The sequence below is a fragment of the Salvelinus fontinalis genome, chromosome 14, assembly GCF_029448725.1.
Source record: "Salvelinus fontinalis isolate EN_2023a chromosome 14, ASM2944872v1, whole genome shotgun sequence".
NCBI lineage: Eukaryota > Metazoa > Chordata > Actinopteri > Salmoniformes > Salmonidae > Salvelinus > Salvelinus fontinalis.
The window spans coordinates 9,051,205-9,075,429 of NC_074678.1; the positions used below are offsets into that span (position 1 = coordinate 9,051,205).

General features: G+C 46.1%; 1 protein-coding gene across 3 annotated transcripts in view; it reads right to left on the bottom strand.

Annotated features, from left to right (window-relative positions):
* The window catches only part of LOC129869462 (unconventional myosin-VIIa), a 100,731-nt gene that overhangs the window by 61,684 nt on the left and 14,822 nt on the right, over positions 1-24,225 (bottom strand). For 2 of the 3 annotated variants that reach the window (XM_055943908.1, XM_055943911.1), the window contains 19 exons: positions 23,433-23,586; positions 21,461-21,537; positions 19,650-19,769; positions 16,698-16,840; positions 15,373-15,583; positions 12,950-13,085; positions 12,505-12,671; positions 9,866-10,009; positions 6,408-6,566; positions 4,760-4,855; positions 4,133-4,227; positions 3,874-3,958; positions 3,477-3,695; positions 2,924-3,133; positions 2,377-2,595; positions 1,774-1,953; positions 1,481-1,612; positions 989-1,159; positions 425-585 (listed from right to left, as the gene is read on the bottom strand). In XM_055943908.1, coding sequence (XP_055799883.1) covers positions 425-585; positions 989-1,159; positions 1,481-1,612; positions 1,774-1,953; positions 2,377-2,595; positions 2,924-3,133; positions 3,477-3,695; positions 3,874-3,958; positions 4,133-4,227; positions 4,760-4,855; positions 6,408-6,566; positions 9,866-10,009; positions 12,505-12,671; positions 12,950-13,085; positions 15,373-15,583; positions 16,698-16,840; positions 19,650-19,769; positions 21,461-21,537; positions 23,433-23,586 — 2,879 coding nt within the window. The remainder of the gene's footprint in view (positions 1-424; positions 586-988; positions 1,160-1,480; positions 1,613-1,773; positions 1,954-2,376; positions 2,596-2,923; positions 3,134-3,476; positions 3,696-3,873; positions 3,959-4,132; positions 4,228-4,759; positions 4,856-6,407; positions 6,567-9,865; positions 10,010-12,504; positions 12,672-12,949; positions 13,086-15,372; positions 15,584-16,697; positions 16,841-19,649; positions 19,770-21,460; positions 21,538-23,432; positions 23,587-24,225) is intronic. The other variant, XM_055943909.1, reaches the window with a different exon arrangement.

Below are 24,225 nucleotides of genomic sequence, written 5' to 3' on the forward strand. Positions count from 1 at the left end.
AGAGGCAAGAGAGAGGGAGAGGCAAGAGAGAGGGAGAGGAAAGAGAGAGGGAGAGGAAAGAGAGAGGGAGAGGACAAAGAGAGGGAGAGGAAAGAGAGAGGGAGAGGAAAGAGAGAGGGAGAGGCAAGAGAGAGGGAGAGGAAAGAGAGAGGGAGAGGCAAGAGAGAGGGAGAGGAAAGAGAGAGGGAGAGGACAGAGAGAGGGAGAGGGAAGAGAGAGGTTGAGGCAAGAGAGAGGGAGAGGACAGAGAGAGGGATAGGGAAGAGAGAGGTTGAGGCAAGAGAGAGGGAGAGGATAGAGAGAGGGAGAGGACAGAAAGAGGGAGAGGGGAGAGAGAGGTTGAGGAAAGAGAGAGGGAGAGGATAGAGAGAGGGAGAGGAAAGAGAGGGCAAAGAGCAGCCAGAGCCACAGCTGAGCCACACACCTGAGGTCTCTTCTGACGATGGCGTAACCCACGATGACGTGCAGCTTTTCCAGAGCAGTCATTGGCCGGTCGAGGGTGGGTCCCTCTCCTACCAGTATCTCGTCCTCCTCACTGATGGTTTGCACAGTGGGCGGCTTGGAAACCTCTTCTCCTTCCTCTGACTGGGGGACACAACACCATCATAAAGATGACTCTATTGTTTCATGCCGCCTCTCTGACCTCGAGGCTACCCGGCTGTCGCCACATGTTAATGTTGGTCTAGATATTGTGGACACTGTTGTGGTTTTACTGGGCCTCTTGATCTGTGCTCAGTTTTAGTCCTAAATGGCACCCTATTCCCTATATAGTGCACTACTTTTGACAAGGACCCTATTGCACCCTATTCCCTATATAGTGCACTACTTTTGACAAGGACCCTATGGCACCCTATTCCCTATATAGTGCACTACTTTTGACAAGGACCCTATGGCACCCTATTCCCTATATAGTGCACTATTGACAAGGGCCAAATAGTGCACTATATAGGCAATAGGGTGCCATTTCAGACCCAGTTCTCAGTCTCACCTCCTCCTGGATGATAGAAGGTTTCCTCATGCCCCTAGAGGGAGAGGCTGGGACCTCCCCAGGGATGGAAGAGGTCTTTCTGCCCCCACTCAGCATGTTGGTGAACGTAGAACCCTTCCTGGCTCGGGGCGTCGCGTCTACAGCCGAGGAACCCTTCCGGTTCAGTATCACCTGAGGACCACAAGGGAAGTAAACGGTCAGGCTTTATTGGGGTGGTTTCCCGGACACAGATTACGCTTAGTCCTGGTGTAAAAAAAAAAAAAAGGCCATTCCTTTCAGCCAATCAGCGTGCCAAAAATGGACGTTTGGACTGTGGGCCCTCCAGGTCAGAGGTTATAATTGTCAACAGATGAAGAAACGTATCAGTGTGTGTGTGTGTGTGTGTGTGTGTGTGTGTGTGTGTGTGTGTGTGTGTGTGTGTGTGTGTGTGTGTGCGTGTGTGCGCGTGTGTGTGTGTGTGTGTGACCTAGAGAATAAAGCTCTGTAAATCACCTCGTCGGGCTTGGCAGACGCCTTGCGGTTCCGGGACAGCAGGTCCGTAAAGGTGGAACCCTTCCTCCCTTTAGAAGCGGGTTCCTCTGGTACTGTGGAGACCTTGCGGTTTTTCTGGTTCCTCAGAACCCTCTATAAAATACATGAATTCATTAACCTTATAGTGGAGACATGATCAAAGGAGAACATTCACTGAAACTGCAGAGAAAAAGAGTAGAAATATTAAATAAAAATGCCGTTCATCATTCTGCTGTTTTTCTTGTCCTACTTGGGCTAATCCCAGTGGTACCCACCTGATCCAGGCCCACCATGTGGCTCAGCCTCCTGTCCTGTCTCAAGGCCAGGTCCTGATCCAGGGAGCTGTTAACCATGTTTGACCCCCTGAGGCCCCTGGCCCCCTGGCCCTGCACCAGCTTGGGCTCCGGCAGGTCCCCTATGAACCTCAGGATGATCCACCAGACTGTCATGGAGGCCTGTAGAGAGAGAGAGAGACAACACATCGATGGATTGACTATTTATTTTTCTGTGAACAATTTTTTATTTAAACGTTTTTATTAATGTTCATCAAACAGATGATCGCAGTCAAAAAAAAAGGAAGAAGTTAAAGTAAGTGAAACATACAGTATTTACTGTTATTAAATAATGGGTTATTTTAAGAAACATTGAAAGCTGGGTTCAGGAAAGCCTCCGAAAGTGTGAGGATTATAAAAGACTATGAGTTCAAAAAACCTTTTGATTTCACAACAATGAAGGACACTGTGACGGCACAGACAGTTTTATTCAATGTACCGGTCACTTCGACAAGGCGAACTCTGTGCCAAGATGGTGGTTCTATTGGGTAGGGTTTTGCTGAACTCTCTCATAAAAATATATATTTTTTTAAAAATGGGATTTACCACAACATCTCCTTCGTCTTCGTGGTAGAGCAGTGGCTGTCTGAGCCTCTGGCGGATGTGTGTTGGCGTGGCAGCGCCCTGGAAGTACATCGAGGCAAACTTGGAGAAGGAATACTCATCCAGGTCGTCGTAGTCCTCCTCGGGGATGTCCTCTACCATGGGCAGGTCGTCCAGATCCACCTCCTCTGGTCTGGTCCTCTCTCCCTGCTTCTCCAGGTCCTGAAGAAGAAGAAACAGAGATGATGGATATTGTGACTGTGAGGTCTCGTGAGGTCCTTGACAAAAACAGAATGTGGTTTAACAAGGCTATGGGACTGTAGCATGGTATTACAAGGGTTGGAAGCATCATCAAAGGGGGATGGACCACAGAGTAAAACAATCTAGAGGGTGCACTTGGGGACAAAAAGACTGTGATAACAAAGCAACATTTGAAAGCAGCACCTCTAGTTTGCTAAATCTGTAGGTTGGACTCATCAACCCTTCAGGGATGCTACAGTATTTTACCACAAAGCATCTTACTACATCTATTATAGAGGTCCTTATTAACCTTGAATCCAGCAGGAGCTTGTCCCTCCTGCCCTCCCACCATATTGGGCAGGAACCCGAAGATGTCGTCCACCATTTCCTGTGCTGTGATTGATTCTGATTGGGTGCTGGCCTCCTTCTCTTTCTTCTGCCGGAGCACCTGGTCTAAACGTCTTTGCCTCTCCAGGGCCGCCAACTCTTCCTCACGACGCTCCTTAGCGGACAGGAACATCTAGGATGAACAGGAGTTCAGAAACACAGTCAATAACTGATGAATGAGTCACTTAGTTAGATTTAATTATTGATTGATTAAATCAATCAATCAAGTTTCTCCTCACGATGCTGATCAGAAATAAATCAAACAGTCAGTTATTAAGCGATCAATCCATCAAATGTATTTATGAAGCCCTTTTACAACAACAGTTGTCGCAAAGTGTTTTAAAGTAACCCTGCCTAGACCCCCCAAAGAGCAAGAACATACCTAACAGAGTGACTACATTTATTATCAAGAAATACACACTATACAGTGAACATGTCATCTTGAAAAGGTGAGGGAGGAAGAGAGCTTATCTTACGTCTCTCTTCATCTTTTTCACTTGTTTCCTAGCCAGCATTCCCCTGGAGTTAGCCTGCAAGAGGATCACCGCTTGCCTCTTCCTCTGCCACTCCTTCCTGGCCAGGTACCCCCGTGTCTGTGCCTGTAGCCGGACCGCAGCAGCCCTCTCCTGCTGGTAATGGTGCTGAAGCTGGCGGGCTCGGGCCTTCGCCTGCAGACGAGCAAAACCCAGCTGGACCTGGAGGAGAGAAGGCCATAAACACGTTGTCTGTTTTATTCTAACAGGTTTTGACTACGCATATGTTTCCTGTTAAACGTTCTTAACAGTCTTGTAATATGTTTTCGGTACGTTTATGTTCGTCATTATATATTTTCTTGGATCTCTATATGGAAGACGTTAACAGCCGGTAACTCACGACTCTGTAGAGCTTTCGGCCTTTGTATCCTCTCCAGTTTTTCTGAAGGACCAGCGCAGAGGACTTCTGTCTCAGGAACTGTCTCCTGCAGGGTAACATATAGAAGACAAAGACATCTCAATGGACTGTCACATCACAAGACTACAATAGCCTACATCCACAGCGGCACCCCTATTCCCTATATAATGCATTACTTTTGACCAGGGGTCATATGGCTCTATGTAGAGTTTATGTAGAGTTGCTTGGCCCTATATCATACCGATGTTTGTAGCCTCGCAGGACCCTCTGTATCAGAAGGGCTTTCTCATTCAACTCCTTCATTCTCTCCAGCTCCAGCATAGTGTCATGGAAGTCCTGAGATTAGAGGATTGGAAAGCTCAATCAATCAATTAATCAATCCATCCATCCATCTACCCATCAATCAATCAATCCATCCATCCTACCATCCATCCATCTTACCATCCATCCATCATACCGTCCATCCATCCTACCATCCATCCATCCATCCTACCATCCATCCTAGTATCCATCCTACCATCCATCCTAGCATCTATCCTAGCATCCATCCATCCTAGCATCCATCCATCCTAGCATCCATCCATCCTAGCATCCATCCATCCATCCATCCATCCATTCTACCATCCATCCATTCTACCATCCATCCATTCTACCATCCATCCTACCACACAACCAACCATCCTACCATCCATCCTACCATCCAACCATCCATCCTACCATCCATTCATTCTACCATCCATCCATCCATCCTAGCATCCATCCATCCATCCATCAACCACTCCTTCATTCTTTAAACCTGGAACCTGGACAACCATACTATTTAGAGATTAGAGTTATCTGTGAGAGGTCAGCAGAAATGGATGGTTACCTTCAGAAATATCTTTGTCTTGCCAGTCTTCCAGTCACCATCTTGTCCAGCAAGAACAGTCTCACAGATCCATTCAGCGCATTTCTGTGGAGATTCCTGGGAAAAATATACATTTTCTTTACATGCCACGTTATGAAGCTAATTGGCGATCATATTTAATATCACAATACTAATAACAACAATAACCATAACAACAACAATAACAACAATAATAATAATAATAATAACAATAATACTATTCATTTCGTAAATAATCTCAAATCGCTGTAAAACCTCACTAGGGTAGGGGGCAGCATTCGGAATTTTGGATGAAAAGCGTGCCCAAAGTAAACTGCCTGCTACTCAGGCCCAGGAGCTAGGATATACATATAGAAAACACTCTAAAGTTCGCAAAATGGTTAAAATAATGTCTGTGAGTATAACAGAACTGATATGGCAGGCGAAAACCTGAGGAAAATCCATCCAGGAAGTACTATTATTTTGAAAGGCTGTTTTTCCATTGAAAGCCTATCCACCATACAAAGACTTAGGACCCAGTTCGCGACCTCTGTGGCTTCCTCTACATGTGGCCAGTCTTTAGGCATTGTTTCAGGCTTTTACTCTGAAAAATGAGGGAGATACAGCACTTTTCGATGAGTGGACAGTGGAAATTTCCAGACATGAGTCCAGCGCCTGATCGGGAGAGCACCTTTCTTGTTTCTCCTTTCCGATTGACGAAGCTTTTGTCCAATTGAAATATTATTGATTATTTATGACAAAAACAATCTGAGGATTGATTTTAAACATCGTTTGACATGTTTCTACGAACGTTTCTGGTACTTTTTAGATTTTTCATCTGTCTGTTGTGACCGCGCTTTGCTCCAATGGATTGCTGAAGAAAACGCACCAACAAAACTAAATATACCAACAAAACAGAGGTTTTTGGACATAAAGAGGGACTTTATCGAACAAAACGCGCCAACAAAACTAAATATACCAACAAAACTAAATATACCAACAAAACTAAATATACCAACAAAACTGAATATAAAGACGAACTTTATCGAACAAAACGCGCCAACAAAACAGAGGTTTTTGAATTGACGAACTTTATCGAACAAAACGCACCAACAAAACTAAGATTTTTGAATTGACGAACTTTATCGAACAAAACAAACATTTATTGTGTAACATGGAGTCTTGGGAGTGCAACCATATGAAGATCATCAAAGGTAAGGGATACATTTTATCGCTATTTCTGACTTTTGTTACTCCTCTTCTTGGCTGCTAACTGTTTGTAATGATTTATCTGCTGGGCGCTGTTCTCAGATAATCGCATGGTTTGCTTTCGCCGTAAAGCCTTTTTGAAATCTGACACCGTAGTTGGATTAACAAGAAGTGTATCTTTAAACCCATGTATAACCCTTGTATGTTTCATGAATTTTTATAATTAATATTTCTGTTTTTGAATTTGGCGCTATGCAATTTCACTGGAATCTAGCGTCCCACACCCCCTAGTGAGGGTAAACAACAAACACGGTTTCTGTGGTTGAGCCACAAGATGGAGCAAAGTTGCAGTGACGCAATGAACAACAACAATATCAACAACAACAATATCAACAACAACAATATCAACAACAACAATATCAACAGCAACATTTCTTCTCACCACTTTGGGGTCACAGAGGCTGCTTTTGAGAAGCACGCGGTATCGCTCCAGGAACTCATCGAAGGTGTAGCGGATAGGATAGCCAGCCTTCCTGATCTTGATGGTCTCCATCATCCCAGAGTAACGCAGCTGACGCATGCACAGATCCCTGTCAAACAGCTAAAACAGGGAAGCAGACACAGATCCCTGTCAAACAGCTGAAACAGGGAAGCAAACACAGATCCCTGTCAAACAGCTAAAACAGGGAAGCAAACACAGATCCCTGTCAAACAGCTGAAACGGGGAAGCAAACACAGATCCCTGTCAAACAGCTAAAACAGGGAAGCATACACAGATCCCTGTCAAACAGCTAAAACAGGGAAGCAAACACAGATCCCTGTCAAACAGCTAAAACAGGGAAGCATACACAGATCCCTGTCAAACAGCTAAAACAGGGAAGCAAACACAGATCCCTGTCAAACAGCTAAAACAGGGAAGCATACACAGATCCCCGTCAAACAGCTAAAACAGGGAAGCAAACACAGATCCCTGTCAAACAGCTAAAACAGGGAAGCAAACACAGATCCCTGTCAAACAGCTAAAACAGGGAAGCAAACACAGATCCCTGTCAAACAGCTAAAACAGGGAAGCAAACACAGATCCCTGTCAAACAGCTAAAACAGGGAAGCATACCCAGATCCCTGTCAAACAGCTAAAACAGGGAAGCAGACACAGATCCCTGTCAAACAGCTGAAACAGGGAAGCAAACACAGATCCCTGTCAAACAGCTAAAACGGGGAAGCAAACACAGATCCCTGTCAAACAGCTAAAACAGGGAAGCAAACACAGATCCCTGTCAAACAGCTAAAACAGGGAAGCAAACACAGATCCCTGTCAAACAGCTAAAACAGGGAAGCAAACACAGATCCCTGTCAAACAGCTAAAACAGGGAAGCAAACACAGATCCCTGTCAAACAGCTAAAACAGGGAAGCAAACACAGATCCCTGTCAAACAGCTGAAACAGGGAAGCAAACACAGATCCCTGTCAAACAGCTAAAACAGGGAAGCATACACAGATCTCTGTCAAACAGCTAAAACAGGGAAGCAAACATAGATCCCTGTCAAACAGCTAAAACAGGGAAGCAGAAACAGATCCCTGTCAAACAGCTAAAACGGGGAAGCATACACAGATCCCTGTCAAACAGCTAAAACAGGGAAGCAAACACAGATCCCTGTCAAACAGCTAAAACAGGGAAGCAGAAACAGATCCCTGTCAAACAGCTAAAACGGGGAAGCAAACACAGATCCCTGTCAAACAGCTAAAACAGGGAAGCCTACAGTCCATCTTTAGGCCAGTGGGATGGTCTCATAGGAGAAGCAGTTTGAGATAAAAATGGATGTTAAAGTAACTATCAATTTTGTCCAGATTTCTATGAAATATGACCAATATTTAATTATTACGATATGAGTGAAATATGGTAATTGAGTATGTTCAAAAGCAGCTTTTCTGTGTTGGAATGGTGTGGTTGTACCCCAACAACATAACGGTGTGGTCGTACCCCAACAACAGAACGGTGTGGTCGTACCCCAACAACAGAACGGTGTGGTCGTACCCCAACAACAGAATGGTGTGGTCGTACCCCAACAACAGAATGGTGTGGTCGTACCCCAACAACAGAATGGTGTGGTCGTACCCCAACAACAGAATGGTGTGGTCGTACCCCAACAACAGAATGGTGTGGTCGTACCCCAGCAACAGAATGGTGTGGGCGTACCCCAACAACAGAATGGTGTGGTCGTACCCCAGCAACAGAATGGTGTGGTCGTACCCCAGCAACAGAATGGTGTGGTCGTACCCCAACAACAGAATGGTGTGGTCGTACCCCAACAACAGAATGGTGTGGTCGTACCCCAACAACAGAATGGTGTGGTCGTACCCCAACAACAGAATGGTGTGGACGTACCCTAACAACAGAATGGTGTGGACGTACCCTAACAACAGAATGGTGAGGATGTACCCCAACAACAGAAAGGTGTGGTTTGTACCCCAACAACAGAAAGGTGTGGTTTGTACCCCAACAACAGAAAGGTGTGGGCGTACCCCAACAACAGAATGGTGTGGTCGTACCCCAACAACAGAATGGTGTGGACGTACCCCAGCAACAGAATGGTGTAGGTCGTACCCCAACAACAGAAAGGTGTGGGCGTACCCCAACAACAGAATGGTGTGGTCGTACCCCAACAACAGAATGGTGTGGGCGTACCCCAACAACAGAATGGTGTGGTCGTACCCCAGCAACAGAATGGTGTGGTCGTACCCCAGCAACAGAATGGTGTGGTCGTACCCCAACAACAGAATGGTGTGGTCGTACCCCAACAACAGAATGGTGTGGGCGTACCCCAACAACAGAATGGTGTGGTCGTACCCCAGCAACAGAATGGTGTGGTCGTACCCCAGCAACAGAATGGTGTGGTCGTACCCCAACAACAGAATGGTGTGGTTGTACTCCAGCAACAGAATGGTGTGGTCGTACCCCAACAACAGAATGGTGTGGTCGTACCCCAACAACAGAATGGTGTGGTCGTACCCCAGCAACAGAATGGTGTGGTCGTACCCCAACAACAGAATGGTGTGGTCGTACCCCAACAACAGAATGGTGTGGACGTTCCCTAACAACAGAATGGTGTGGATGTACCCCAACAACAGAAAGGTGTGGTTTGTACCCCAACAACAGAAAGGTGTGGGCGTACCCCAACAACAGAAAGGTGTGGGCGTACCCCAACAACAGAATGGTGTGGTCGTACCCCAACAACAGAATGGTGTGGTCGTACCCCAACAACAGAATGGTGTGGACGTACCCTAACAACAGAATGGTGTGGATGTACCCCAACAACAGAAAGGTGTGGTTTGTACCCCAACAACAGAAAGGTGTGGGCGTACCCCAACAACAGAAAGGTGTGGGCGTACCCCAACAACAGAATGGTGTGGTCGTACCCCAACAACAGAATGGTGTGGACGTACCCCAGCAACAGAATGGTGTAGGTCGTACCCCAACAACAGAAAGGTGTGGGCGTACCCCAACAACAGAATGGTGTGGGCATATAATGGTCATTAAAAATATTAATGTGAGTAGACCGTTGATTGGCCAGCTCAGCCAATGAGCCAACATGACATCATGTTCTATGATGAAATTTTTGAAAACAGTCTGTTTGAGATACAAGTTTGAGGTGTGGATTTAGGAGTCTTTTTTTCTCCAATTTATGCTTTGGCCAGAAATACAAGTATAGGATGAGTCGACAACCTTATTTGGGTATGAGTTAAGAGAATATGAACTTTTAAAAGTGTGATTTTTTTTTTTACTGGACAGTTACTATGAGTGACAAACATTTCAAAACATCTGTCATAGTTTATTAAGGTGACCGTATTAAAACCACATAAATACATATTATCCCTAATTGAATAGGACTTCTGACATACCATAGGCTTCTTGAAGTCGTTGGGTTTGATGCAGCGTATGAAGTAGGGCTGGCAGACTGTCAGGGTCTTCATCAGGGCGTCTAGGGACTGACGGAACTGGCCACTCAACGTAGGAGCACGCTTCTTGGTATCCACCGTTTGCTGCTGTAGAGAAAGAAAGAGAGTGAAATATATCAAGACAGAAATATATACAGTATACAGAATATACACTACCAGTCAAATGTTTGGACACACCTACTCATTCCAGGGTTTTTCTTTATTTTTACTATTTTCTACATTGTAGAATAATAGTGAAGACATCACAACTATGAAATAACACAGATGGAATCATGGAGTAACCAAAAATAAGTGTTAAACAAATCAAAATATATTTTAGATTTTAGATTCTTCAAAGTAGCCACTCTTTGCCTTGATGACAGCTTTGCACACTCTTGGCATTCTCTCAACCAGCTTCATGAGGTAGTCACCTGGAATGCATTTCAATTAGCAGGTGTGCCTTGTTAAAAGTTCATTTGTGGAATTTCTTTCCTTCTTAATGTGTTTGAGCTAATCAGTTGTGTCGTGACAAGGTAGGGCTGGTATACAGAAGATAGACCTATTTGGTAAAAGACCAAGTCCATATTATGGCAAGAACAGCTCAAACAAGGAAAGAGAAATGACAGTCCATCATTACTTTAAGACATGAAGGTCAGTCAATACGAAACATTTCAAGAACTTTGAAAGTTTCTTCAAGTGCAGTCGCAAAAACCATCAAGAGCTATGATGAAACTGGACCGCCACAGGGAAGGAAGACCCAGAGTTACCTCTGCTGCAAAGGATAAGATCATAGCAGTTTACTAACTGCAACCTCAGATTGCAGCCCAAATAAATGCTTCACAGAGTTCAAGTAACAGACACATCTCAACATCAACTGTTCAGAGGAGGCTGCGTGAATCAGGCCTTCATGGTCAAATTGCTGCAAAGAAACCACCACTAAAGGACACCAATAATAAGAAGAGACTTACTTGGGCCAAGAAACACGAGCAATGAACATCAGACCAGTGAAAATCTGTCCTTTTGGTTCCAACTGCCGTGTCTTTGTGAGACGCAGAGTAGGTGAATGGATGATCTCCGCATGTGTGGTTCCCACCTTGAAGCATGGAGGAGGAGGTGTGATGGTGTGGGGTTGCTTTGCTGGTGACACTGCCTGTGATTTATTTAGAATTTAAGGCACACTTAACCAGCATGGCTACCACAGCATTCTGCAGTGATACGCCATCCCATCTGGTTTGCGCTTAGTGGGACTATCATTTGTTTTTCAAGAGGACAATGACCGAACACACCTCCAGGCTGTGTAAGGGCTATTTGACCAAGAATGAGAGTGATGGAGTGCTGCATGAGATGACCTGGCTTCCAAAATCACCTGACCTCAATCCAATTGAGTGCTGCATCAGATGACCTGGCTTCCAAAATCACCTGACCTCAACCCAATTGAGATGCTTGCGATGAGTTGGACAGCAGAGTGAAGGAAAAGCCGCCAACAAGTGCTCAGCATATGTGGGAATTCCTTCAAGACTGTTGGAAAAGCATTCCAGGTGAAGCTGGTTGAGAGAATGCCATGAGTGTCTAAAGCTGTCATCAAGGCAAAGAGTGGCTACTTTGAAGAATCTAAAATCTAAAATCTATTATTATTTGTTTAGCACTTTTTTGGTTACTACGAGAGAGAGAGAGAAACAGAGAGACAGCAACAGAGAGACAGAGAGAGAGACAGAGACAGAGAGACAGAGTGTATTCTTATGCTACTGTATCGGAGTGACTCTAAAATGTAGTTATTTTAAAGCAAATTTCCTGCAATTCTACATGTTTACCATGAGGCTGAGATTATATATATTTTTTACAGTTTTAAAGCTAGTTTCCTGCAACTCTACACATTTTGTGATGGGACTGAGAGAAAATATGCAGATTAAAAGCACATTTCCTGCAATTCTACACATTTTGTCATGGCTGAGAGAAACTATGCAGTTTAAAAGCATATTTCCTGCCATTCTACACATTTTGTCATGGGCTGAGGGAAAATATGCAGTTTTAAAGCTAATTTCCTGCAATTATACACATTTTGTCATGTGCTGAGGGAAAACGTGCAGTTTTAAAGCAAATTTTCTGCAATTCTACACATTTTGTCATGGGGCTGAGAGAAAATATGCAGTTCAAATGCAAATGTCCTGCAATTCTACACATGATGCCATGTTCTTATGCTACTGTATCTGAGTGACTCAAACATGAAACAAAATCAAATGGTGGCCCCATGTCATGACATTTTGGGGATTTTTGATTCTCCCTGACTGTCTAGTTTTTATTTGGGGGATTGTATATTTATATATATATATATATATATATATATATATATATATATATATATATATATATATATATATATATATATATATATATATATATATATATATATACATACATATATATAGCTCCATTATCCTTTCTACATACTTTATAACTGGTTTTAGTCGTTGAAGTTTACACTGAAAACAATCGATATAGGAAAAACAATGAAGCAGCTTTGACCGCTGGGTATCTGTGTTATATAGAAGCTGCTCCAGGGTTTCCCAGGCCTCTTTCCACGGGGTTCCCAGGGTTCCACTGACCCGTAGAGAGTTCTTGGGAGTGATGGTCATCTTGGGGTTGGCGCTGGCCATCTCGCCATTGGAGGAGAGCTCGTTCTGGAATGCCTGCTTTAGCATCTTATTGGACGATTTCTCCACCAGCTGGATGAGGTCAGTGCTCAGAGCATCTCTGTTCTTCTCAAGGAAACCTAAATAACAACATGAGACGATACTAGTGCTTGTCCCAAATGGCACCCTATTCCCTACATAGTGCACTACTTTTGACCAGGGCTAATAGGGAATAGGGTGCCATTTTGGGACGGATCCTACATTATACAGATTTTATAATGATCATATCAAACACAAATAGTGGGGCAGGTTGAAATAAGTAAAGTGGTTGTCAATCCAACACAGGTACAAACTCTGTCATTACAGTTTAGAGTCTAGAAATACACTGTTTGCGTCTTTGAATAATCTTTTGGAATACCTTTTGAATCGTAGTGGACCACCCCGGCGAAATGCTGGATTCCAAACTGAGTGTCATGGTTGTTTTTAGGGGGGATGTAGACATCGCCCTTCCCATGTACCTGGTTCATCTTGTTGATCATGGTGGTATCTGTACCCTACACACACACGCGCGCGCACACACACACACACACACACACACACACACACACACACACACACACACGCACACACACAACAGAACAAAGAACCAAAGCGTTAGGACCTTTCCACTTGTCCGAGCCAGAACGGCCCATAGCGTCAGAGACTATTTCTTGTTTCTGCAGTTTGAGGCAGCTTGATGTAGAAGTACACCACCTACACAGGACGCCAGTCTGTACAAGTACACCACCTAGACAGGACGGTAGTCTGTACGAGTACACCACCTAGACAGGACGCCAGTCTGTACAAGTACACCACCTAGACAGGCCGCTAGTCTGTACAAGTACACCACCTAGACAGGACGCCAGTCTGCACAAGTACACCACCTAGACAGGACGCCAGTCTGTACAAGTACACCACCTAGACAGGATGCTAGTCTGTACAAGTACACCACCTAGACAGGACGCCAGTCTGTACAAGTACACCACCTAGACAGGACGCCAGTCTGTACGAGTACCTCACCTAGACAGGACGCCAGTCTGTACGAGTACGCCACCTAGACAGGACGCCAGTCTGTACGAGTACACCACCTAGACAGGACGCCAGTCTGTACAAGTACACCACCTAGACAGGACGCCAGTCTGTACGAGTACACCGCCTAGACAGGACGCCAGTCTGTACAAGTACACCACCTAGACAGGACGCCAGTCTGTACAAGTACACCACCTAGACAGGACGCCAGTCTGTACGAGTACACCACCTAGACAGGACGCCAGGCTGTACAAGTACACCGCCTAGACAGGACGCCAGTCTGTACAAGTACACCACCTAGACAGGACGCCACTCTGTACAAGTACACCACCTAGACAGGACGGTAGTCTGTACGAGTACACCACCTAGACAGGACGCTAGTCTGTACAAGTACACCACCTAGACAGGACGCCAGTCTGTACGAGTACACTACCTAGACAGGACGCTAGTCTGTACAAGTACACCACCTAGACAGGACGCTAGTCTGTACAAGTACACCACCTAGACAGGACGCCAGTCTGCACAAGTACACCACCTAGACAGGACGCCAGTCTGTACAAGTACACCGCCTAGACAGGATGCTAGTCTGTACAAGTACACCACCTAGACAGGACGCCAGTCTGTACGAGTACACCACCTAGACAGGACGCCAGTCTGTACGAGTACCTCACCTAGACAGGACGCCAGTCTGTACGAGTACGCCACCTAGACAGGACGCTAGTCTGTACGAGTACACCACCTAGACAGGACGCCAGTCTGTACAAGTACACCACCTAGACAGGATGCCAGTCTGTACGAGTACACCGCCTAGACAGGACGCCAGTCTGTACAAGTACACCACCTAGACAGGACGCTAGTCTGTACAAGTACACCACCTAGACAGGACGCCAGTCTGTATGAGTACACCACCTAGACAGGACGCCAGGCTGTACAAGTACACCACCTAAACAGGACGCCAGTCTGTACAAGTACACCACCTAGACAGGACGCCAGTCTGTACAAGTACACCACCTAGACAGGACGGTAGTCTGTACGAGTACACCACCTAGACAGGACGCTAGTCTGTACAAGTACACCACCTAGACAGGACGCTAGTCTGTACGAGTACACCACCTAGACAGGACGCTAGTCTGTACAAGTACACCACCTAGACAGGGCGGTAGTCTGTACAAGTACACCACCTAGACAGGACGCTAGTCTGTACGAGTACACCACCTAGACAGGACGTTAGTCTGTACAAGTACACCACCTAGACAGGACGCCAGTCTGTACGAGTACACCACCTAGACAGGACGCCAGTCTGTACGAGTACACCACCTAGACAGGACGCTAGTCTGTACGAGTACACCACCTAGACAGGACGCTAGTCTGTACAAGTACACCACCTAGACAGGACGGTAGTCTGTACAAGTACACCACCTAGACAGGACGCCAGTCTGTACGAGTACACCACCTAGACAGGACGCTAGTCTATCACGGGGCCTCACTCGGAATGGCCTCATAGGGGCTATTGGGAAAGACCGAATAAGATCATAGGCCTTACAACCAGTTGCACATGAGGTGGGTACTTCAGAGCACAGTATAATTGGGGAACAACAACCAAAAAAGTAGTTTAAGTGTCACTGAATTAATTTGCGTCCCAAATGGCACCCTATTCCGTACTTAGTAAACTACAGTTGACCAGAGCCCTATGGGCCCTATAGTAGTGCACTATATAGGGAATATGGAGCCATTTGAGACGCAGATTTAAAGTGCAGGGCGGAGGCTAGGTACCTTGGGGAAGTTGCTCTCCTCGTCGATAAGTGCCAGGATGTTAAGAGACTTGTTTGCCAGCACGTCCAGTGTTCTCTGGTTGTCGTTGTATTCGATGTGCTTCCAGACGATGTTCTCGCGGGCGTACTCATCCTGCTCCAGCTTGAAGACATGCTTCACAAAGAACTGCTGCAGCTGCTCGTTGGCGAAGTTGATGCACAGCTGCTCAAAACTGTAACGAAACGAGCAAACGAACCACACAATAATCAATAGATTGGTTCGGCACACTTTAGGACGGTGACTAAAGTCAAAAGCTGACTGACGTTAGGGAGATAGATTAAAGACATAAAGGCTGACTGACGTTAGGGAGATAGATTAAAGACATAAAGGCTGACTGACGTTAGGGAGATAGATTAAAGACATAAAGGCTGACTGACGTTAGGGAGATAGATTAAAGACATAAAGGCTGACTGACGTTAGGGAGATAGATTAAAGACATAAAGGCTGACTGACGTTAGGGAGATAGATTAAAGACATAAAGGCTGACTGACTTTAGGGAGATAGATTAAAGACATAAAGGCTGACTGACGTTAGGGAGATAGATTAAAGACATAAAGGCTGACTGACGTTAGGGAGATAGATTAAAGACATAAAGGCTGACTGACTTTAGGGAGATAGATTAAAGAGATAAAGGCTGACTGAAGTTAGGGAGATAGATTAAAGACATGAAGGCTGACTGACTTTAGGGAGATAGATTAAAGACATAAAGGCTGACTGACGTTAGGGAGATAGATTAAAGACATGAACGCTGACTGACGTTATGGAGATAGATTAAAGACATAAAGGCTGACTGACTTTAGGGAGATAGATTAAAGACATAAAGGCTGACTGACGTTAGGGAGATAGATTAAAGACATGAAGGCTGACTGACTTTAGGGAGATAGATTAAAGACATAAAGGCTGACTGACGTTAGGGAGATAGATTAAAGACATAAACAGACAGCTGTGCTGCATAAATTGCAAAATAGATTTTCAATGTACCGATTCCATGGCACATGGTTTATGAACCGATACGCAAAACAACGCAGGATTCAAACAGCACAGTTATATGTTGTACAGTTAAATATATGGCAAATAGAAATCAAACTGGATGGGATTCAGAGATAGATGGGAGATGTTGATGGTAGCTGAAGGATGGGATTAAAAACAAATTAAATATATCTATTGTAAAATACATTGTGTCAATTTTTTCAAGAAATCCGGGGAATTTTTTGAAAAGTTAATGGAATTTTGCAACCCTAATTCCCCCTGTGGGAATGAATGAATTATTTTGTGACGGTACAGACCTGTTCTTGTTGAAGTTCTCGAAGCCGAAGATGTCCAGTAGTCCGATAGATTGTCTGACGTATTTAGTGTCCTCAGGAGGAGGCTTGAACACAGCTTTGTTGATCTTCTCCACCACCCAGACAAACAGCTTACCATAGATGGCCTGGTGGAAAACAGAGCAAAATACAAGCATTATCATACTGTACTATTTGCATTGCACCCCCACACCCCCCACACCCCCACACCCCCACACCCCCCACTACGCTGCTGCTACTCTCTGTTATCATCTATGCATAGCCACTTTAATAACTCTACCTACATGTACATATTACCTCGACACCGGTACCCCCTGTATATAGCCTCCACATTGACTCTGTACCGTAACACCCTGTATATAGCCTCCACATTGACTCTGTACCGGTACCCCCTGTATATAGCCTCCACATTGACTCTGTACCGTAACACCCTGTATATAGCCTCCACATTGACTCTGTACCGGTACCCCCTGTATATAGCCTCCACATTGACTCTGTACCGGTACCCCCTGTATATAGCCTCCACATTGACTCTGTACCGGTACCCCCTGTATATATTTACATTTAAGTCATTTAGCAGACGCTCTTATCCAGAGCGACTTACAAATATATAGCCTCCACATTGACTCTGTACCGGTACCCCCTGTATATAGCCTCCACATTGACTCTGAACCGGTACCCCCTGTATATAGCCTCCACATTGACTCTGTACCGTAACACCCGGTATAGAGCCTCCACATTGACTCTGTACCGTAATACCCTGTATATAGCCTCCACATTGACTCTGTACCGTAACACCCTGTATATAGTCTCCACATTGACTCTGTACTGTAATACCCTGTATGTAGCCTTCACATTGACTCTGTACCGGTCCCCCCTGTATATAGCCTCCACATTGACTCTGTACCGTAACACCCTGTATATAGCCTCCACATTGACTCTGTACCGTAATACCCTGTATATAACCTCCACATTGTCTCTGTACCGTAACACCCTGTATATAGCCTCCACATTGACTCTGTACCGTAATACCCTGTATATAGCCCCACTATTGTTATTTACTGCTGCTCTTTAATTATTTGTTATTCTTACTTTTTTAGGTATTTTCTTAAAACTGCATTGTTGGTTAAGGGCTTGTAAGTAAGCATTTCACTGTAAGGTCTACCTGTTGTTTTCGGTGCATGTGACAAATAAAATGTGATTTATGAGTTCTATAATGTACTATAATACACTATAATACATTATCATACATTATCTTAGAGACATAATTATATTCTAGCCAAGCATCAAAGATGATAAGGTTTATATTTTTACCTCATGACTGAAAAGGTTCGCAAAGAAGAGCACCTGATTTAAACTCCAGATATATTATGGTCTTAGTAGGAGCCCATGCAGTCCCCTAGCCTGGTCCCAGATCTGTTTGTGTTGTCTTGCCAACTGCTATGGTCATTACCTAGCCTGGTCCCAGATCTGTTTGTGTTGTCTTGCCAACTGCTATGGTCATTACCTAGCCTGGTCCCAGATCTGTTTGTGTTGTCTTGCCAACTGCTATGGTCATTACCTAGCCTGGTCCCAGATCTGTTTGTGTTGTCTTGCCAACTGCTATGGTCATTACCTAGCCTGGTCCCAGATCTGTTTGTGTTGTCTTGCCAACTGCTATGGTCATTACCTAGCCTGGTCCCAGATCTGTTTGTGTTGTCTTGCCAACTGCTATGGTCATTACCTAGCCTGGTCCCAGATCTGTTTGTGTTGTCTTGCCAACTGCTATGGTCATTTCCTAGCCTGGTCCCAGATCTGTTTGTGTTGTCTTGCCAACTGCTATGGTCATTACCTAGCCTGGTCCCAGATCTGTTTGTGTTGTCTTGCCAACTGCTATGGTCATTACCTAGCCTGGTCCCAGATCTGTTTGTGTTGTCTTGCCAACTGCTATGGTCATTACCTAGCCTGGTCCCAGATCTGTTTGTGTTGTCTTGTCAACTCCTATGTTCATTTCCTAGCCTGGTCCCAGATCTGTTTGTGTTGTCTTGCCAACTGCTATGGTCATTCCCTAGCCTGGTCCCAGATCTGTTTGTGTTGTCTTGCCAACTCCTATGATCATTACCTAGCCTGGTCCCAGATCTGTTTGTGTTGTCTTGCCAAATCCAAAGGTCATTACCTAGCCTGGTCCCAGATCTGTTTGTGTTGTCTTGCCAAATCCTATGGTCATTACCTAGCCTGGTCCCAGATCTGTTTGTGTTGTCTTGCCAACTGCTATGGTCATTACCTAGCCTGGTCCCAGATCTGTTTGTGTTGTCTTGCCAACTCATATGGTCATTACCTAGCCTGGTCCCAGATCTGTTTGTGTTGTCTTGCCAACTGCTATGGTCATTACCTAGCCTGGTCCCAGATCTGTTTGTGTTGTCTTGCCAACTGCTATGGTCATTACCTAGCCTGGTCCCAGATCTGTTTGTGTTGTCTTGCCAACTCATATGGTCATTACCTAGCCTGGTCCCAGATCTGTTTGTGTTGTCTTGCCAACTGCTATGGTCATTACCTAGCCTGGTCCCAGATCTGTTTGTGTTGTCTTGCCAACTCATATGGTCATTGCCTAGCCTGGTCCCAGATCTGTTTGTGTTGTCTTGTCAACTCCTATGTTCATTTCCTAGCCTGGTCCCAGATCTGTTTGTGCTGTCTTGTCAACTCCTATGGTCATTGCCTAGCCTGGTCCCAGATCTGTTTGTGTTGTCTTGCCAAATCCTATGGTCATTACCTAGCCTGGTCCCAGATCTGTTTGTGTTGTCTTGCCAACTCCTATGATCATTACCTAGCCTGGTCCCAGATCTGTTTGTGTTGTCTTGCCAAATCCTATGTTCATTACCTAGCCTGGTCCCAGATCTGTTTGTGCTGTCTTGTCATTGTCACTCAATTTGGCAAGACAAGAAGTGGTACCAGCCTCACCTTGACAAATGCGTCTTTGCCGTCCATGGCCTGGGCTGAGGTGAGAGGTTTGGTCACACTCTCCCTGGAGGTCATGAAGGAACGCTGGGTCAGACTCTTCTCCAGGGCCTTGGGGTCCACCTGGACCACACAAACAGAGGGACATTACAGAGGTCAGTGACAGGTCAGTCTGGAGCTAACAGATATGACACCATGTTCTTGGGTACCCTATCGTATTCTTGAGAACCGAAAGGAGTTTCTGGGGTATGGAGACACCTAAGAACGTCTGGGATTGAGGCTAGTGACAGGCTGGGATTGAGGCTAGTGACAGGCTGGGATTGAGGCTAGTGACAGGCTGGGATTGAGGCTAGTGACAGGCTGGGATTGAGGCTACTGACAGGCTGGGATTGAGGCTAGTGACAGGATGGGATTGAGGCTAGTGACATGCTGGGATTGAGGCTAGTGACAGGCTGGGATTGAGGCAGGTGACAGGCTGGGATTGAGGCTAGTTACAGGCTGGGATTGAGGCTAGTGACAGGCTGGGATTGAGGCTAGTGACAGGCTGGGATTGAGGCTAGTGACAGGCTGGGATTGAGGCTCGTTATAGGCTGGGATTGAGGCTAGTGACAGGCTGGGATTGAGGCTAGTGACAGGCTGGGATTGAGGCTAGTGACAGGCTGGGATTGAGGCTACTGACAGGCTGGGATTGAGGCTAGTGACAGGCTGGGATTGAGGCTACTGACAGGCTGGGATTGAGGCTCGTGACAGGCTGGGATTGAGGCTCGTTATAGGCTGGGATTGAGGCTAGTGACAGGCTGGGATTGAGGCTAGTGACAGGCTGTGATTGAGGCTAGTGACAGGCTGGGATTGAGGCTAGTGACAGGCTGGGATTGAGGCTAGTTACAGGCTGGGATTGAGGCTAGTGACAGGCTGGGATTGAGGCAGGTGACAGGCTGGGATTGAGGCTAGTTACAGGCTGGGATTGAGGCTAGTGACAGGCTGGGATTGAGGCTAGTGACAGGCTGGGATTGAGGCTAGTGACAGGCTGGGATTGAGGCTCGTTATAGGCTGGGATTGAGGCTAGTGACAGGCTGGGATTGAGGCTAGTGACAGGCTGGGATTGAGGCTAGTGACAGGCTGGGATTGAGGCTACTGACAGGCTGGGATTGAGGCTAGTGACAGGCTGGGATTGAGGCTACTGACAGGCTGGGATTGAGGCTCGTGACAGGCTGGGATTGAGGCTCGTTATAGGCTGGGATTGAGGCTAGTGACAGGCTGGGATTGAGGCTAGTGACAGGCTGTGATTGAGGCTAGTGACAGGCTGGGATTGAGGCTAGTGACAGGCTGGGATTGAGGCTAGTTACAGGCTGGGATTGAGGCTAGTGACAGGCTGGGATTGAGGCTACTGACAGGCTGGGATTGAGGCTAGTGACAGGCTGGGATTGAGGCTCGTTATAGGCTGGGATTGAGGCTAGTGACAGGCTGGGATTGAGGCTAGTGACAGGCTGGGATTGAGGCTAGTGACAGGCTGGGATTGAGGCTAGTGACAGGCTGGGATTGAGGCTAGTTACAGGCTGGGATTGAGGCTAGTTACAGGCTGGGATTGAGGCTACTGACAGGCTGGGATTGAGGCTAGTGACAGGCTGGGATTGAGGCTAGTGACATGCTGGGATTGAGGCTAGTGACAGGCTGGGATTGAGGCTAGTGACAGGCTGGGATTGAGGCTAGTGACAGGCTGGGATTGAGGCTAGTGACAGGCTGGGATTGACGCTAGTGACAGGCTGGGATTGAGGCTAGTGACAGGCTGGGATTGACGCTAGTGACAGGCTTACCTCCAGAAGTTTGATTGCCATGTTGAAATGATGTGACGTCATGACGTCACAGCTCTCCAGATTATTCAAAATGGTGGCTGGAAGGATCAAAGATAAGGAAGTCAGTTACAGTAAACACTTCAACGGCCCAATGGATGTGACATGCGAAAAATGTCTTCCTCCCCAACGGCCACAAACCATGGCTCTATCTCAACTTGTCTTTCCGTGATTCCTCACATCCTGTTTTTATCACCTCCTTCTAAACCTCATTATAGTAGTAGGTCCAAGAAGAGATGATGGGTTAGGGTAACGTCCCAATCCTAGACCAGGAGAGAGGGGTGAGGGTAAAGTCCCAATCCTATAGCAGGAGAGAGGGGCTGGGGTAACGTCCCAATCCTAGACCAGGAGAGAGGGGCAGGGGTAAAGTCCCAATCCTATAGCAGGAGAGAGGGGCTGGGGTAAAGTCCCAATCCTAGACCAGGAGAGAGGGGTTAGGGTAAAGTCCCAATCCTATAGCAGGAGAGAGGGGCTGGGGTAAAGTCCCAATCCTAAACCAGGAGAGAGGGGTTAGGGTAAAGTCACAATCCTATACCAGAAGAGAGGGGTTAGGGTAAAGTCCCAATCCTAGGCCAGGAGAGAGGGGTTAGGGTAAAGTCCCAATCCCTGGCCAGAAGAGAGGGGTTAGGGTAAAGTCCCAATTCTAGACCAGGATAGAGGGGTTAGGGTAAAGTCCCAATCCCTGGCCAGAAGAGAGGGGTTAGGGTAAAGTCCCAATCCTAAACCAGGAGAGAGAGGCTGGGGTAAAGTCCCAATCCTAGGCCAGGAGAGAGGGGTTAGGGTAAAGTCCCAATCCTATACCAGGAGAGAGGGGTTAGGGTAAAGTCCCAATTCTAGACCAGGAGAGAGGGGTTAGGGTAAAGTCCCAATCCTAAACCAGGAGAGAGAAGCTGGGGTAAAGTCCCAAACCTTAGCCTAGGAGAGAGGGGTTAGGGTAAAGTCCCAATCCTATACCAGGAGAGAGGGGCTGGGGTAAAGTCCCAATCCTAGGCCAGGAGAGAGGGGCTGGGGTAAAGTCCCAATCCTAGGCCAGGAAAGAGGGGCTGGGGTAAAGTCCCAATCCTAGACCAAGAGAGAGGGATTAGGGTAAAGTCCCAATCCTAGGCCAGGAGAGAGGGGCTGGGGTAAAGTCCCAATCCTAGACCAAGAGAGAGGGGTTAGAGTAAAGTCCTAATCCTAGACCAAGAGAGAGGGGTTACGGTAAAGCGTCAATCCTAGACCAGGAGATAGGGGTGAGGGTAAAGTCCTAATCCTATGCCATAAAATGCAAGGAATCAGGGAAGGGTGAATAGAGCAAAGTCATTAAACCCTCCCTGATCCTGACCTTCAAAGATATAAACCTCTCCTCCCTGATCCTGACCTTCAAAGATGTAAACCTCTCCTCCCTGGTCCTGACCTTCAAAGATGTAAACCTCTCCTCCCTGGTCCTGACTTTCAAAGGTATAAACCTCTCCTCCCTGATTCTGACCTTCAAAGATGTAAACCTCTCCTCCCTGGTCCTGACCTTCAAAGGTATAAACCTCTCCTCCCTGGTCCTGACCTTCAAAGGTATAAACCTCTCCTCCCTGATTCTGACCTTCAAAGATGTAAACCTCTCCTCCCTGGTCCTGACCTTCAAAGGTATAAACCTCTCCTCCCTGATTCTGACCTTCAAAGATGTAAACCTCTCCTCCCTGGTCCTGACCTTCAAAGGTATAAACCTCTCCTCCCTGATTCTGACCTTCAAAGATGTAAACCTCTCCTCCCTGGTCCTGACCTTCAAAGGTATAAACCTCTCCTCCCTGGTCCTGACCTTCAAAGGTATAAATCTCTCCTCCCTGGTCCTGACCTTCAAAGATGTAAATCTCTCCTCCCTGGTCCTGACCTTCAAAGATGTAAACCTCTCCTCCCCGATCCTGACCTTCAAAGATTTAAACATCTCCTCCCCGATCCTGACCTTCAAAGTGGACGTTTCCCAGGTGCAGTATGGCGGCCAGCAGTTTGTTGATCTCCCAGGAGTCATTCTCAGAGAACATCAGGATCTTCATGGCCGAGCGGAAGTGGGCGTACTCCTTAATGTCATCACGCCCATCGCAACTGGTGCAGTTACCCTGACAACGCAGAGCAACAACAGCCAGGCTCAGAATAACGTGATACTGATGCGTCTCGGACCTGGTCCACATTCACATCAATGAACCATTATCCGTTCACTACTCATACAGCAGCACTGGTAGCCAGGTTTTCATTTTATTTTCATTTAAATCTTTATTTAACTAGGAATACGGGATTGAAGTTTTATTCCATTACAGGTTTTCTATGCCATGTGTTGGTAGTAGTACCAATGATGTCCATAAACACAATACATGTAAACACAAACTATTAGCATATACACTGAGTATACCAAACATTAAGAACACCTAATATTGTCCTGGCCCATGTTGACTCCAATGCTTCCCCACAGTTGTGTCAAGCTGACTGGATGTCCTTTGGGTGGTGGACCGTTCTTGATACACACGGGGAAACTGTTGTGTGTGAAAAACCCAGCAGCGTTGCAGTTCTTTACACCAACCGGTGAACCTGGCACCTACTACCAGACCCCGTTCAAATGCACTTCAATATTTTGTCTTGTCCATTCACCCTCTGAATGACACACAATCCATGTCTCAATTTTCTGTTGGCATATAAATCCTTCTTTAACCCGTCTCCTCCCCTTCATCTACACTAATTGAAGTGGATTTAACAAGTGACAT